General features: G+C 44.8%; 1 protein-coding gene across 1 annotated transcript in view; it reads right to left on the bottom strand.

The window, feature by feature from the left end:
- Positions 1–17582, bottom strand: part of Heatr1 (HEAT repeat containing 1) — a 41221-nt gene that overhangs the window by 12876 nt on the left and 10763 nt on the right. The window contains exons 15-29 of the mRNA XM_042686092.1: positions 15966–16177; positions 15534–15655; positions 13729–13920; positions 11500–11683; positions 11271–11407; positions 9548–9740; positions 7273–7442; positions 6812–6970; positions 5638–5880; positions 4630–4761; positions 2873–2976; positions 1786–1929; positions 1111–1229; positions 912–1033; positions 129–257 (exon numbers count right to left, since the gene is read on the bottom strand). Coding sequence (XP_042542026.1) covers positions 129–257; positions 912–1033; positions 1111–1229; positions 1786–1929; positions 2873–2976; positions 4630–4761; positions 5638–5880; positions 6812–6970; positions 7273–7442; positions 9548–9740; positions 11271–11407; positions 11500–11683; positions 13729–13920; positions 15534–15655; positions 15966–16177 — 2362 coding nt within the window. The remainder of the gene's footprint in view (positions 1–128; positions 258–911; positions 1034–1110; positions 1230–1785; positions 1930–2872; positions 2977–4629; positions 4762–5637; positions 5881–6811; positions 6971–7272; positions 7443–9547; positions 9741–11270; positions 11408–11499; positions 11684–13728; positions 13921–15533; positions 15656–15965; positions 16178–17582) is intronic.

The following is a 17582-nucleotide window of genomic DNA, read 5'->3' as shown; positions in this document are numbered from 1 at the left end:
AACCCTGTTAGTCTCGCTATGCTTGAGCTTGGGAGGCACAAGTATAAAGGCACTTTAGGAGTGCTGAATGTGCCACTAACGTGCGAACTGCAGAAGTGAATAAATAGTAGTAACCTGAGACAGCTTACCTGGATAAGTGCTGGAATGACCATTTTCACTGTCTTGCTAATAACTTGGAAACTGTAAGAATCATCTAAGCGCATAACATTGGCTCCCATGAAAGTAAAAATAGACATGATATTGTGTAGAACTTTATCCTAAAAGAAAGCATATTTCTGGTCTCATTTTCTGTTTCAAATATACCAAATACCAACAATTAATTATTAATCACCAATAAAATGCAGAGTATCTTGCTTTAAAAATGGCAAAAAGCTTGGTTAGCTGAGTGGCAGAAGACAAATTGTGTTCAGTCTCCTACAAAAATAAAATCCATAGAGTGCTCGCCTTGGGACAGGGCCCAAGACCAGAGTTCAAGTCTCACAACTGACTCCCCTCCCCTAAAAAAAAAGTACTAAAACTTCAGGGCTGGGAAGGTGGCTCAGTGGTAGAGCGCTTGCCTTGCATGCATGAGACCCTGGGTTCGATGCCTCAGCACCACATAAGCAAAAAGAAAAAAGCCAGAAGTGGCGCTGTGGCTCAAGTAGTGGTAGAGCACTAGCCTTGAGCTGAAGAGCTGAGGGACAGCGCCCAGGCCTAGAGTTCAGGCCCCATAACCTGACCCAAAATAATAATAATAATAATAATCTGGTTTCTGGTTTCTTTGCAATATTGAGGATGAAACCCAGGATCTTGCAGAAGCCGGGAAGTGCTCTACCACTGAGCTATACCCCCAACCCCACAGCCTCAAAAACTGCTATCAGTATGTGCCAATGTACTTCTAGGCAAGGAAATCTTATATCATTAGCACTTACTGGGAATATTCCAGCAGCAGTACCCAAAAGCAAAAGGGCTTGGTGGTGGGTTTGCGGCATCTCTGAAAGGCGGATGCACTGGACTATCAACTCAACGTTGAACTTCTCCGCATCCAAAATATCTGTGGGTGAGAGTGGAAGGTCAGCGGCAGACACATCCACGCCCAGCGGACAACTTCCACTACCAACATGCACGCACCTTTAGGTATCCTGCCACCGTCCGGTGACAGCTTCTGGCAGATGTTGAGCAGACAACTAAGAATTAATTGCTTGGTGTATTCCATGTTCTCCTGCTCTGGGGACTTGGGCTCTAAACACCTTCAGGATGCACAGAGAAACAATGGCAGAACTGTCACATCCATGAGCACCGTCCAGAGTGCACAGCAGACAGGAATAATTACAACACTCAATACCAATCACTAAACAGAAGTGCAATTCTAAATTAAGTATAGTAGTAAGGACTCCAGATAAGATGTAAGATTTCTAACTTGAGTTTCTCCTCATGTAGACAATTCTCTCTCCTCTTCATGGTCTTTCCCATTATACTATTTGGAATCTTACAGGACAACTTGGAAATTTACTTTGCTTTTTGCATGACAGCATGTTCCATATTCTTCAATTCAGTGACGTACTCTACACATAGCTATCTAAAAAAAAAATTTTGCAGGTATCTCACTGTATCTCTATAGTACAAGGAACACAGCCCAGGGACCTCACTGAAAGGTGAGTGTCCACCAAGCTATTCTTACATCTTTCAACTATGGGACCTTCCTTTATTGTTCAATTATAAATAAGAACATGCTGAAAAAATAAAACGAAGTGGACAACTTATTAAACCCTTATTCTGTCACAGATCCAAGCTGGGTGTTATTACCTTGACAGTAAGTTAAAAAGACTTGGGATGAGTATCTGGGGGCTTTTGAGCTTCTTCTTGTGCTGTAGCAGTTCGAGGATGAGCGTTACTCTCTGCCAGTACAAACCTCCAACTTCCTGGACAGAATCCACATCTTGTGATTTTCTGGACAACAGAGCAGAAAAAAGGCTGAGATGCAAATGCAATCACCGTTATGTGGAAACTGTGGTACCCAATGAATCATGCCACTGTAATGACATCAAGAATCACAATGGAAGCCAGGCACCGGTGGCTCACGCCTGTATTCCTAGCTACTCAGGAGGCTGAGATCTGAGGATCACAGTTCAAAGCCAGCCTGGGCAAGAAAGTCCGTGAGACTCTTATCTCCTATAAACTACCAGAAAACTGGAAGTGGCACTGTGGCTCAAGCGGTAGAGCACTCGCCTTGAGCTGAAGAGCTCAGGGACAGTGCGCTGGCCCAGAGTTTAAGCCCCAAAACTGGGGGGTGGGGGGAGGGGAGCGAGGGCAGGCATGTAGGACTGATCTTACACAGCAGTGTTTAATGCTGCTGTTTATCTTAGCAAAAATAGATTTACACCTCTAATCCTAGCTACTAGGAAGCTGAGATCTAAGGAATGCTTATCCTAGGCAAATGTGGGCAAGAAAGTTCGTGAGACTTCATCTCTCCAATTAATTATCAAAAAGCCAGAAAAAGAGCTGTAGCTCAAGTGGTAGAGAAAAAAGTGAAAGTTCAGGGTTCTGAGTTCAAGCCCCATTACCAACGTAAAAATAAAAGCATTAGAAAATAGAAAAGTAGCCGGGCCCTGGTGGCTCACACCTGTAATCCTAGCTACTCAGGAGGCTGAGATCTGAGGATTGTGATTCAATGCCAGCCTGGGCAGGAAAGTCCTTGAGACTCTTATCTCCAATAAACCACTCAAAAACCAGAAGTGGCGCTGTGGCGCTTGCCTTGAGCTGAAGAGCACAGGGACAGCACCCAAGCCCAGAGTTCAAGCTCCACAACAGACAAAAAGAAAAAAGAATCAAATGGTTCCCGACATCAGAGCCCGGAACAAGCATGCACCAGGCAGTCAGTCACAGCTCTTACTTCTGCTGCATTTTCTGCCGTCTTGTTTGCTGGATGGTGCCCAAGGATTTGGCTTTATCTGATGGCTCCAGCTCTACTCTGATTTGTTCAGAGTTAACGGAAATCTGAAATTTGAAAAAGAATGGCTGATGTTATCAACAGTGACCAAAAGAGACATAACAAAGGCATTTATGTCTCCTCCTGTGTCCTGCCACCACACTAGAACCAGCCAAAGACAAATGCCATTGATAATGTATGTCCTCCAGCTGGCTGGCTACTGAGATGGAAGATGGAGGGATTTTGGCTGACACTTTCCTTCCCAGAACCCCTTAAATGTTCCAAGATAGTCCTTAATTGAATCAGCACTAAGTCATCTCCACAAGACACTCAAAGCCTGTTAAATATGTGTAATCTTTGATTGTAGTTTTCACCAAGATTTCTTTAGAAGTACTAAGACTGAAAACAAACTATCCCATAAGAATTTTCTCAGCTGAGAAGTTGAATGACTTTGGGGGTCTGTGTCTACCCCCAGTCCTACAATTTTGATGCTACTATCTTAAAAAAGACCTCAAGAAAAAATTTCAAAAAAACAAGAAAGAAGAGAGGGGCTTAAACTAAAACCTCCCTAGCACTAGTCAACATTATTTCTAATTTGAGATTCACTTTTAATTGCACACTTGCCTCTCTAGGGTGTCCTGAGTCTAAAGCTGAAGCCCTGCGCTTCTCTGAGCATGATACTGCCCCAGCGCCTGGCCATATTCATCACCACAGTCACTCAGAACTCTCCTCCACACTCACCACTTCCAGGGGCTAAACCAGACTCATACGGTCAATGGGAAAGATAAGGTGTGCACATATGCAGCTCACCCTGAGAGTCACTCTAGATTCGGAATGGGATCGGAAAAGCTCTTTCTTTAGAAAGTTTCACATATCACAACTAAATGCTTGCTTTTTTTTTTTTTTTTTTGCCAATCCTGGGGCTTGAACTCAGGGCCTGGGCACTGTCCCTGAGCGTCTTTTGCTCAAGACTAGTACTCTACCACTTGAACCATAGCACCAATTCCGGCTTTTTCTGTGCATATGGCAGTGAGGCTTCATGCATGCTAGGCAAGCACTCTACCACTAGGCCACATTCCCAGCCAATTCTTGCATTTTGACTCAAAAGAATCTCAAAAAGTATTTTAAGACAGCCATAAAATATGATTGTGGACCAAAGTATTACATGTTAACAGGAATTACTGTTAAATATTTTTCTGGTGTAACAATGGTAGTATAGACATATTAAGAAAATGTCCTTTAAAAAAAAAAGGCATACTGATGTACATAGGAATACTAGTAAATTAATGCTTGAAATTTACCTTAAAATACTTCAGCAAAAAAAATTGATCAAATGGGATGAAATTTTGAAAGCTACTAAAGCCAGAGAGTAGGACTTCACCATGGGTATTTTCATAAATTCAAAAAACAGAATGGCCAGGTGGTATTGTGATATTAGCTAGGTTTCAACCAATGAGCAGCTTCCTGATTTCTCCTTTTATAATAACACAGAGCTGCTTACTAGAGTGATGGTTCCTCACCAGCATGAAGCCTTTCACTCACATAGACCAGGCAGATCACACCAATGTGGGTAAGATCCATATCTTATGGATATGGACCTTGGTATTAAATCTATGATCTGCTTTTCCCTGTCTCTTTAATGGTGACAACTGACCTCTCAAAGGGCACCGCACTAACTGGGAAGAGATAAATTAACAAATGACACCAAGTTTGCAACTCACCCCTTTAAAGACACTGCTCACAGTCTGAGCACAGCAGGTGTTTTTGCAGTTCACCAGGAGGTCAAACAACATGCACAAGAGTTTCTGCTGGACCTTTCCATCTGACACAGCTGCAAAGAATGGCTTTGTAATCTGGAGGATGGAAGAAGACCAAGTGAACTCAACAAGCCTGAGCTCCAAAGATTCGAAATGCAAAACAATAATTGTATTCTCTCACAACATAAAACTGCTCCCCACTTTATTTTGTCATGACAATGCACTTTTTTTTTGGCCAGTCGTGGGGCTTGAACTCTGGGCCTGGGCACTGACCCTCAGCTCTTCAGCTCAAGGCAAGCAATCTACCACTTGAGCCACGGCGCCACTTCCAGTTTTCTGAGTGATTTACTGGAGTCTCATGGACTTTTCTTGCCCAGGCTGGCTTTGAACCACAATCCTTAGATCTCAGCCTCCTGAGTAACTAGGATTACAAGCATGAGCCACTGGCTTCTGGCTTGGACTTTTTTATGACTCATGTTCAGCTTTCTTGTACAATAGGTGAAATGCATCAGGTGCCTTTAAAATGCATCTAGTTCATTAAGAACCTACAGCTAGGTGCTGGTGGCTCACACCTGTAATCCTAGCTACTCAGAAGGCTGCGATCTGAGGAGTGCAGTTTGAAGCCAACCTAGACAGATAACCCAAGACTCTTCAATTAACCACCACCAAAGAGCCTAAAAGTAGAGATGTAGCTTAAGTGGTAAAGTGGCAGCATTGAGTAAAAACGCCAAGCAAGAGCTCAAGGGAGGTCCTGAGTCCAAGCCTCAGTGCACACACACACACACCTTCCATTACAAATCCTTAACTGTCTGAAGGAGCTACACACACACACACACACACACACACACACACACACACACACACACACACACACACACACACACACACACACACACACACACACACACACACACACACACACCTTCCATTACAAATCTGAAGGAGCTGTTATTTCTGAAGAAAGCCACTGACCTTTTCGAGAGCTGTGATCTGAACGGTTGCCATTCCCGGGTGGAGTTCCTTTGTTGTGTGCACAGCTTTTATAAACATATTTAAGCTCTTGGGGTCCTTATGTAAAAGTGAAACTGAGTGTTCATTGTATTTCCCCAGTGCAAGATGCAGGACAGTGACCTCGTCTTTCAGAACGGCTGTGGGGTCCTTCTCTATCTTCTCTAGTAACCGTTCCACCAAGGGCAGCAGCTGGGAAAGCACCATCTACGACAGGGGATTCATTAGTGATTGCACTCAACAATGCTGATTTTTCGCTGACTCTGCAGAGACATCCTATTAGAAGACTAGGGGCTTATCCGGGAGGAAAAGCCCCCTGTGGTGATGCGTGGGCTGGAGGTAGTACAACTCTCATAGTGCTTGCCCCTTCCTGCCCTGGCTCCGAACAGGTCCCCAGGGATACTCAAAGTGCTGAACACTTCAGACAGGACCGAGAGCCTGTGTGAGCCTTCCTCAACACTCAAGAACAGAACTAAAAACCGAGTATGGTTTACCAATTAAGCAACAGTTTACCATTTGCTAAAACACTGTGCTTTTCTCCCTGTTTCCAATTTAGAATGATTAGCATGAATGCAAATTATGTGTGTGCAAATCATGATTTATTTGGAAAATGGACACAAACCAAGAGTTCTTCCAGTAGACTTTTTTTTTTTTTTTTGGGGGGGGGGGGGGGGGAAGGTCTGGTCATGGGGCCTGAACTCTGGGCCTGGGCGCTGTCCCTCAGCTCTTCAGCTCAAGGCTAGCGCTCTACCACTTGAGCCACAGCGCCACTTCCGGCTTTTTTCTTTTTGCTTATGTGGTGCTGAGGAATCGAACCCAGGGCCTCATGCATGCAAGGCAAGCGCTCTACCACTGAGCCACCTTCCCAGCCCTTCCAGTAGATTTTTAAAGCAATTAAAAATCAAGCTGATGATAAGACAGGGTTAGCACACTTCATTTTAAAATATAAGAAGATTCGTATTTCTGGTATCCAGTATCCATTTCTCCACCTCACATTTCCTCCTCCCAAAAGATTAAGACAACCTCAGTGCTGAGAGCACACACGTGACTCCTGTGATTGCCTTCCTCACACATGTGCAGTAACAGTAACTTTTCAGGAACACCACATGGCACAGACAGTCCGCTTAATTACACATACCTCACTGTTGACGTCCTGAATTACTTTCAGCAAATCTTTTGCAACATACGATGGGCATTCATATACAGTGTAAAGCAGGGTTTTCAAAGTTTCCGACAACTTTTGATGAGATTTCTGTTTCTTTACTCTCTGTAGTTCATCAAACAGAGTAGCCAGATCCTAGAATACCAGAAAGAAAACTGTAATGAAGGGCTCATGAAGGGGGAAGGTTCAATGTAGTAGATATAGGACAACGTGATGTCCTTACACCTTTTCATTCTCTATGAAGTTCCAACTGGGAATACTATCAGTTCCCCAAGAACTAGCTTACTAGAAGCTGGCCATGGTATTGCAACCATTAGAAATGGAGCAAAGACAGTTACTGACATCAGTTTCTAAGTTCAGAAGCAATCTGTCAGATTCCCTGTAAAGTAAATGTTCATGTGTTGAGACAGACAGATAGCCAGACTTGTGTAGTTTACCTGAACCACATAGGTGGGATCTGAGGTGATCTCCTCTGCTTTGGGAACCAAGTGGTCTATGAGCAGCTGAAACGGTGCCATCAGTCCACTGAGGGCCTGGAGACACTGAAGGGCAGCCCGCCGCACCTCTTTGATGGGGCTGCTCAGGTTTACAAGTAGAGACACCACCACTGAAACCAAAGGGGAGATACACACCACAATCAATCAAACTTAAGTGGCACCAAAGGCATACCTCCCCAGGAGGAGGGGCAGCTTGGTGGTAAAGTACTTACCTAACTTGTGCAGAGTACTAAGTTTGATCCTTAGAACCGAAAAAAATATTAAAAATGAAACTCCCTTTTTTTTGGTCCATCTTGGGGCTTGAACTCTGGTCCTGAGCGCCTTCAGCTCAAGGCTAGCACTCTACCACTTGAGCTACAATGCCACTTCCAGTTTTCTGAGTGGTTTATTGGAGATAAGAGTCTCATGGAAGCCAAGTGCCAGTGGCTCAGTCCTGTAATCATAGCTACTCAGGAAGCTAAGATTTGAGGATCGCAGTTCAAAGCTGGCCCTGGCAGGAAAAGTCCGTGAGACTCTTATCTTCAATAAACCACCAGAAAATTAGAAGTGGCGCTGTGGCTCAAGTGGTAGAGTGCTTGCCTTGAGCTGAGGGACAGCACTGAGGCCCAGAGTTCAAGCCCCATGACTGACAAAAAAAAAAAGGCTCCTGGACTTTTCCTGCCTGGGCTGGCTTTGAACCTTGATCCTCACATCTCATCCTCCTGAGTAGCTAGAATTACAGGCGTGAGCCACTGGCGCCTGGCTCAAACTAACTTTCTGAAGACTTCGACTACCTAATGATTTGTCATTATGGAAAAATGGTCATCTATTCTCTGGCAGTCTTACACACACACACACACACACACACACACACACACACACACACACACACACACACACACACACACACACACACACACACACACACACACTCCGGTTCACACACTGTCTGCACCAACTGCACTATCTCAAGGGAATGCAGAAGTGTTTTCCAACTGATAATTGTGTTTCCCAATACACGCCACCTTAACAGTATGTTTTTTGTAAATGGAAAATGCTCATTTTGTCTGGGAATGTGGCTCAGTGGTAGAGTGCTTGCCTAGCATGCATGAAGCCTTAAGTTCGATTCCTCAGTACCACATAAACAATAAAAGCCACAAGTGGCGCTGTGGCTCAAATGGTAGAGTGCTAGCCTTGAGCCAAAGGAGTTCAGGGACAGTGCCCAGGTAGAGCTCAAGCCCCAGGACTGGCAGAAAAAAAGAAAAAAAAGAAAGAAACTGCTCATTTCTAAACCAGGATGTCACTGGGAAAGTTTGGGTGGCTGAAGAATGAGGCAGCAGCAGACCCCTCCCCCCACCACGATCCATTCCTGTGCATGTGCACACAAAAGCGTCCGTTTGTGTGTCAGCAACATTGATTCAAGAACATCTCCAGGGGCTGGGAAGGTGGCTCAGTGGTAGAGCGCTTGTCTTGCATGCATGAGGCCCTGGGTTCGATTCCTCAGCACCACATAAGCAAAAAGAAAAAAGCCAGAAGTGGCGCTGTGGCTCAAGTGGTAGAGCGCTAGCCTTGAGCTGAAGAGCTGAGGGACAGCGCCCAGGCCCAGAGTTCAGGCCCCACGACCGGACCCAAAAAAAAAAAAAATATATCTCTAATTCCCTTCACTTTCACAGATTTGGGAACAACAAAAAAAAAGTATAGAATATCTTCCAATTTCCCAGAGGCCACTGCCACTCTGCGATACAGAAGCAGTCATGCTGGTGGGAGGCATTAGCCAGACCCTTTCTCCCACTGACTTTCCACCTTCAGCCCGGTCCTGGCCAGCGGCCAGATTCACCCATCTGTCAGCAGCCAGAAGTCAACACCCTCCCAATACACACTCACCAACTTCATCAGACTGCAAAGCTGGCATGACGCTCTATAAAACAGTAACTAGTTTATGCTGAATGGACCCTTTAGATAATTGAAGATAATACCAACAAATAAATCATACAAACTTGAAATTGTTTTTCAGGTATTTCATTAGAAAGCAATGAACCTGCAGATGCCTTCCCTGACATAGATAAACCCAGGAAGGCTTTCTAAACATACAGTCTGCTGACCACCGAACTGGGTCAGGATCTGGCCTCTGCAGTGACGAGCTGCTGGAGCTCAGAGGGGAACAGCTGCATATGAGAAGTGCACACACTCATTTTCCAATCACTCCACAACCCTGTCTACAGAGAACATCCCCTACCTGGCGAAGAGGTGGAAGCGAGCTGCTGCCTGCAGTGTGTCGTCTGAGCAAAGAGCATTGCGGAGCCTATGTAGAGGGCCTGCGTGTGCAGCGCTGACTTCACCCTGCAGCTCAGGGGATCAGCGAGGCTGGAGGGATAGGTCCACAAAAGAGAGAAGAATTTGAATAACTGGAGGACGTCTCCTAGGTGCACCTGATGAAGAAGAAAGTGGAATGGAGAGCTCACTCCAGCACGATGGTGCCAAGTCCTCTCTTAACTAATGTACAATTATAAAACACTAATAATTCAATGTTACATCTTGCTAATCACTGAAATTTTTTTTTTTTTTGGGTCCGGTCGTGGGGCCTGAACTCTGGGCCTGGGCGCTGTCCCTCAGCTCTTCAGCTCAAGGCTAGCGCTCTATCACTTGAGCCACAGTGCCACTTCCGGCTTTTTTCTTTTTGCTTATGTGGTGCTGAGGAATCGAACCCAGGGCCTCCGGCTTGCAAGGCAAGCACTCTACCACTGAGCCACCTTCCCAGCCCTAATCACTGAAATTTTAAGCAGTTAGGAAGGATGTCAACAAAGGTTGACAGAAAGAAGCCTCACTCTAACCTTGCCTTTCAAACACTGAACAAAAACATGAGAACAGTAAATAAGTAGAAACCAAGAGGAGAGTGGTTCAGAGGCTTCATTAAGAAAGTGCTTCAGGGACTGGGAAGGTGGTTCAGTGGTAGAGTGCTTGCCTTGCATGCATGAGGTCCTGGGTTCGATTCCTCAGCACCACATAAGCAAAAAGAAAAAAAGCCGGAAGTGGCGCTGGGGCTCAAGTGGTAGAGAGCTAGCTTTGAGCTGAAGAGCTGAGGGATAGCGTCCAGGCCCAGAGTTCAGGCCCCATGACCGGACCAAAAAAAAAAAAAAAAAGAAAGTGCTTCACCCGGGCACCGGTGGCTCACGCCTGTAATCCTAGCTATTCAGGAGGCTGAGATCCGAGGATCATGGTTCAAAGCCAGCCCAGGCAAGAAAGTCCGTGAGACTCTTATCTCTATTAAACCACTAGAAAACCGGCAGTGTCGCCTTGGCTCAAGTGGTTAGGTTAGAGTGCTTGCCTTGAGCTGAAGAGTGCAAGGACAGCACCCAAGCCCAAAGTTCAAGCCCCATGACCAAAAAAAAAGAAAGTGCTTCAGCAGGGTGCTGGTGGCTCACGACTGTAATCCTAGTTTCTCCTGAGGAGGCTGAGATCAGAGGACCATGGTTTGAAGCCAGGCAAGAAAGTCCATGAGACTCTCATCTCCTATTCTCCACACAAACAGAAGTAGAGCTGTGGGTCAAAGTAATAAAGTGCTAGCCTTGAGCGAAAGCTCAGGACAGCACCCAGGCCCTCTGTAATATCAGCAACTTGGGAAGTAGAGAAAGGAGGACTGCAGTTCCTGGTCAGCCCAAGGAAAGACAAGAGACTATGTGAAAAAAACTGAAAGCAAAATGACAGGGTGTGAGGCTCGACTGGCTCAGTGTTTACCTCATAAACTCAAGTCCCAGTCCATAGTGTCCAAAAAAAAGCCAAACAGACTGGGCTGTGAAGTCGGGCAAGGAATCTGTGGTTATGCGGAGTGCTGTGGTGTGGAATACAGCGTGCTCAGTGAGGACCACTCCCCTGGCTTCTCGTGACCACACCCCCTCGCATCCCTATAGGAGATGAGCTAGAGTCCTGTTGGAAGGAAGAGGGCACAGGGGGCCGAGTACCTGTATGAAAAGCTTCATCAGCACTCTGAAATGAAGGGCCTCGGTCCCCTGCAGGATGAGCTCAAAGAGCCCCACCAGCAGGTGCAGGTAGTACTTCCCATCCTTGTCCAGCCGCTCAGGGTTCCACCATGTGGCACCTGTGGGACAAGGAGCAATCACGCAGAAACCATCAGCACAACACAGCAACTGCTCACTCAAGACCCCTGAAGACTCATGACTAGCACCTTACCTTTAGGAAAAGATTTAGGCTCCTTCACAGCAAAAATGAAAACTTTCAGGGAAAAGACAAGCAAAACCGAGTCTTCCACAGCAATGCTCTGGGCACTGCCCAGCTGCTCTACATAGTGGGCCCACAGCTCCTCCGGCAAGACTCTGTCTAACATCAGCTCCATGTGCCACTCCGGGGGGATTTCCTGCAACAGTAAAGGAGACCGTTAGAAAGGAAACAATATGCAAAAGGCCCAGAAACAGGGGTCTGCAGGTGGACCCCACCAATGTATTTAAGGTCTTCCGAGTACTAAGCAAACTGTGCTGAGTCAAGACACAGGCTAGCAGAGAGAGGGGTCTGGCTGTCCTGTTCATAATAAAAATCAGATTAGCCAGGTGCTGGTGACTCAAGCCTGTAATCCTAGCTACTCAGGAGGCTGAGATCTGAGGATTGCAGTTCAAGGCCAGCCCCGGCAGGAAAGACCGTGAGACTCCTATCTCCAATAAACCACTAGAAAACTGGAAGTAGCATTGTAGCTCAAGCGGCAGAGCACTTGCCTTGAGCTGAATAGCTAAGGGACAAAACCCAGGCCCAGAGTTCAAGCCCCACGACCCACAAAAAATAAAATAAAATAAAATAAATCACAGATTAAGTTACACACACACACACACACACACACACACACACACACACAATCCCTTTTCCTCTAGAGGCTCCAGAGGATTGTAGTCCATTCTAGCCTGAGCAGAAAAAGTTCACTAGACTACCTTCCCAAAATAATCAGCAAAAAGCAGGGCTGCAGGAGTGGTTGGAGTGAAAGAGCACCTGACTAGCAAGTAGGAGGTCTTAGTTCAAACCCTAGAACTGGCCTCCTCATTAAGCAGAACTAAACAGGCATTTTCCAAAACAGAAATCGAAGGAACTAGATTTCTAAGAGAACTTTAAAAACTATTTCTTTCGGGCTAGGAAGGTGGCTCAGTGGTAAGAGTGCTTGCCTTGCATGCATGAGGCCTGGGTTCGATTCCTCAGCAGCACATAAGCAGAAAAATCCGGAAGTGATACTGTGGCTCAAATGGTAGAGCGCTAACCTTGAGCTGAGGGACAGGGCCCAGGCCCAGAGTTCAGGCCCCACAACCGACCAAAAAAAAAAAAAGGGATTTCTTTCTCTCACTTTATGTTTTTATTGCTGCTCTGAAGGAGCATGATAAATTCACCAAAGAAAAATGATCAAAAGGTAGATTTATAATACAATAGTATTTGGAAGGGTATTAGGTATTTGGTATTTTATTTCCTCAGTTGTGTTTCTACAGCTGTAACAGGGCCTCAGAAAGAAGCGAAAACAAAGCCACACAAAAGAACTATTGTCTGTTTATATAAAACACAAATCCATCCCACTCTAACCATTGAGAACACTTTACTTCAAGACAGTCTTCAACTCGAATTTTCTCATGGCGAACAGAAAACATTTTTCTAGTCTCCCTACTTTAACCTCGCTGTGCTAACACACATCCTTGCTAAAACTTGGGAGGAAGGAAGGAAAGATTGGACATTAAGAAGGACTCACGTAGGCCATTTTTTTAAACTATGAAGACCGCTCTTGGGGTGGCTCAAGTGTTAGAGTACCTGAGTTCAAACCCATGATCTGTCCCCGAAAAACCTTACTCTATTCAAATTTATGTAATTTTAGCTAATAGTTGCTATGGTAAGAATTTATACTACAATAATCTGTTACCTCACGATGGGTGTTAAATACAAATACAGACAACTGAAACATGTCCCTTCCCAATACTGACACACACAATTCTAGGCACAAGAAAGAGATCCCTATCTAATAGCTTACTACTTTAGAGATATATAATATCAAATTTAACCAAATACTAATACAAAATGTTTTGTTCAAGTACTAATTCAGGAAGTAAATGTTCTGTCTCCAGGAGCAGTCAAGTATAACCTGGACAAATTGCCCAATAAAAGAAATAGGTGAGAGTCAACCATTAGTTGGAAAACCTGGCAGCCTCAAAATTCGACAACTGAACTGAACTGTGTACAGACCGAGCACCCCAGCCCAGTCTCCGCTTCCATCCCCCTACCCCACTCCACAGTGGGAAGCCGGCCCAGCCCAGCCTTGGCTTCTGCTTCAGTCCTCTTACCCCACCTGGCACTGGGCAGCAGGCCCCTGCTTAGCCTCTGGCTCTCAGCATGCTAGGGTTCGTGGCCCAGGTAGCACTGCATTCTACCCTATTTCCTTACCACAGCGGTAATGATGCTTTCCAACTTCTTTATCTTCTTCTGCAACAAGCTGAAGACTCTTATTGCAAATGGAAAGTGAGTTTCTTTGAAAAATGAGCAGCAAGAGACTAGCACAGACACAATCACATGAAAGGCCACTTTCTGCTTCACAGTAACTGATTCTTTTTCAGCAGCATTTATTAATTCCTCCACCTTGAAAAACAAACACACTCCATTACTGGTAGCTCCTGACTTTCTTCAGACAACCTCTTCAACCTCAGGCCCACCTGGGTGCTGTGTGCCTCCCACACTGAGTGAGATGACAAGTACAAAGGCTTCAAGGAGATAGCACTGATTTCTCATTATATAAGTATTTTCAGGGCTGGATGGGTGGCTCAACTGATAGAGCACCAGCCTAGCAAGCCCAAGGCTCTGAGTTCAAGTGCTAGTACTAGTGCACATGAAAGTTAAAGTATTTTAGCAAGTTGTAATGTACTTAAATGCACTTGCCAACAGGTTAGTGTATTTAAATCACATACCTACCATATCTAATACCATTTACCACTTATTTACGAAAGAGTGACACTGGTCAAGATGCACTGCACTCAGAAACTGAGATGCTAAATTGGAATGTCTGTACAACTATTTATAGATACTTTTTTAAAAACTTAAAAGTTCCTCTTTTTTTCTTGGTTGTGGGACTTGAACTCGGACTGGGCACTGTCCCTGAGCTTTTTTGCTCTACCACTTTGAGCCACAGCTTCACTTCTGGTGGTTAATTAGAGATAAGACTCTCAGGGACTTTCTTGCCCTGGCTGGCTTCGAACCATGATCTTCAGATCTCAGCCAACCAAGTGGCTAGGATTACAGGTATGAGCCACTGGAACTTGACTCAAATTTCTTTTTTTTTTTTTTTGTCAGTTGAGGGGCTCAAACTCTGGTCTTGGGCGCTATCCCTCAGCTCTTCAGCTCAAGGCTAGTGCTCTACCACTCGAGCCATAGCGCCACTTCCTGCTTTCTGAGTGGTTTACTGGAGATAAAAGTCTCACAGATTTTCCTGCCCAGGTTGACTTTGAACCGTAATCCTCAGATCTCAGCCTCCTGAGTAGCTAGGATTACAGGCATGAGCTAGCGCCCAGCTAAATTTCTCCTTTCTTAGAATACACTTTGCTAGTATAAAAATAACAAAAAAGATGTTCATACTTTACACAAAAGGAAGAAATGAGGATAACACATCAGTCTCACTAGGTCACTAAAGAACCACAATGAAAAAAATATATACTTCAGACATTCTGCAGACTATGCTAAACATTCTAATTGCTTAAAGAAACACACAGTAGCCGGGTACTGGTGGCTCACGCCTGTAATCCTAGCTACTCAGGAGGCTGAAATCTGAGGATCATGGTTCAAAGCCAGCCCGGGCAAGGAAAGTCTGTGAGACTCTTATCTCTAATAAGCCACTAGAAAACCAGAAGTGGAGCTGTGGCTCAAGCAGTAGAGCGCCAAAAAAGAGGCTGGGATTGTGGCTTAGAGGTAGAGTGCTTTCTTAGCACATAAGAAGCCCTGGCTTCAATTCCTCAGTACCACATAAGCAGAAAAAGCTGGAAGTGGTGCTGTGGCTCAAGTGGTAGAGCACTTGCCTTGAGCACAGAGAGGCTCAAGGACAGTACCCAGGCCCTGAGTTCAAGGCCCTGGCTGGGGGTGGAGGGGGGGGGGGGGTAATAGGGATGCAAAAAAACAACTAAGAAAACAGAAGATGATGGTGGTAGAAGCAAAGCTGTGGGGGAGAACAGGCGTGGGGCATGGGGCTCAGAAAACACACCTACCATCTTCAACATCAAGGAACGATCTCCAGAGCTTATATTGCAAGCCAACAACCAAATCAGCTTCTGGTTTGCTACGCCAATCCGTTTTCCTGGCTTTGTGATTTTAATCATATTTTCAAGAGCTGTAAAACATTTTGAATAGAGAAAGGTCTTATATTACTAATGATCAAAAAAGCAACTGTGTAAACTGTAAGGTAGATAAAAATTTCACTATTTCTCTTCAACGGTTTCTAATTTTTCTTTTTATCTAACTCTGATTTTGTGAGTCAGCTTCTTTTTCATGGTATACTTTTTATCTTAGCAAATATTAAGAAAGAATTGTGCTGGTATATAATAAACACAATTTCAAGTAGCAAAGATGGCTCATTTTAAATGTGCCTATCTTTCTTCAAGTCCTATGTTCTTTTTCTCAACAACAACTGAATTTCTTACCTTCTTTCCACCCTTTTAACAGAGGGTGCAGAGAGCAAATTCCTGATTTGGACAAATGTATAGCAATTTTCATCTCAGCAGATGCCAAATCCTCATTCGTAATGACCATGAACGGCAGCAAATGTACAACCACCTGATTTGCGAGCTCCTGGTTTTCACTCAGTATCTCTTTTTTAATCAATATGTCTGCTGCTATCTCAAGTATCTTGTGCCTAAAAAACACATACACATTTGGTTGAGAGACACATTAAAGACTTCGAGGAGCTGGGAAGGTGGCTCAGAGGTAGAGCGCTTGCTTTGCATGCATGAGGCCCTGGGTTCGATTCCTCAGGACCACATAAGAAAAAAGAAAAAAGCCGGAAGTGGTGCTGTGGCTCAAGAGATAGAGTGCTAGCCTTGAGCTGAAGAGCTGAAGGACAGTGCCCAGGCCCAGAGTTCAGGCCCCACGACCGGACCCAAAAAAAAAAGACTTCAATCTGGCAAAAATTCATCATCACACTGTTCTATCTCACTCTCAACCTGAGTTGAGAAGAACAACATAAAGATGAAAATCCATTTAAAATCCAGGCCAATCATAGTCTTTTAGGACAACAGCTTTGTCCTGTCTTTCTTTCTTTTCCTAAGAGCTCATTAGGTTAACTGCAACGTAACACATAGTGTATCTGAACTCTGCTAGTTAAAAGGTTAACTGGCCAATTCTTTTGGATCGAGTCGGTATGACAGATAGTGCTTGCTCTAAGAAGCTTTGTTACTTTTCCTTGCAAAGAAGTGTACAATAGGGCTGGGAAGGTGGCTCAGTGGTAGAGCGCTTGCTTTGCATGCCTGAGGCCCTGGGTTCGATTCCTCAGCACCACATAAGCAAAAAAGAAAAAAGCCGGAAGTGGCCCTGTGGCTCAAGTGGTAGGGTGCTAGTCTTGAGCTGAAGAGCTGAGGGACAGCGCCCAGGCCCAGAGTTCAGGCCCCACGACCGGACCCAAAAAAAAAAGAAGTGTACAATAATGAAACAACCACATCTCCTCAAACACTTCAGAAGGTACCAAGCGCCTCTGCACTTATTGTCTAGCATATCTGTATTTTTTAGCTATAAGTAGTATTATTCCAAGTAGATACACTTTCCCGTGCTACGTCATCAAATTTAGGGTTATATCTTAGATTACATATGTCTGCATTTCATTTTAAAAATTGAAGCTCAGTGCTGGGCACCGGTGGCTCACACTTGTAATCCTAGCTACTCAGGAGGCTGAGATCTGAGGATCACGGTTCAAAGCCAGCCTGGGCAGGAAAGTCCATGAGACTCTTATCTCCAATAAAGCACTAGAAAACCAGAAGTGGCGCTGTGGCTTAAGCGGTAGAGCTCGCCTTGAGCTGAAGAGTGAAAAGACAGCACCCAACCCAAGTTCAAACCCCATGACCAAAAAAAAAAAAAATCCAAGCTCAGAAAATAGCATGAGAACACATGTAAACCCAAATTAATTAGTTTTGGAAAAAGTAAGATAGTACATTCTGTCCTACTGGATCAAATATGACCCAAAGGTCAAAAAACCAAATTATTAATTAAAAAAGAAAAGGAAGAAAGAGAACATGAACTTAACTAGAACGCCACTGAGTCAGAAGAGC

Source organism: Dipodomys spectabilis, unplaced genomic scaffold (genome assembly GCF_019054845.1).
Source record: "Dipodomys spectabilis isolate Male_0828 unplaced genomic scaffold, ASM1905484v1 ptg000096l, whole genome shotgun sequence".
In the NCBI taxonomy this organism is placed as follows: Eukaryota; Metazoa; Chordata; class Mammalia; order Rodentia; family Heteromyidae; genus Dipodomys; species Dipodomys spectabilis.
This window is presented reverse-complemented; position numbering and strand designations above follow the sequence as displayed.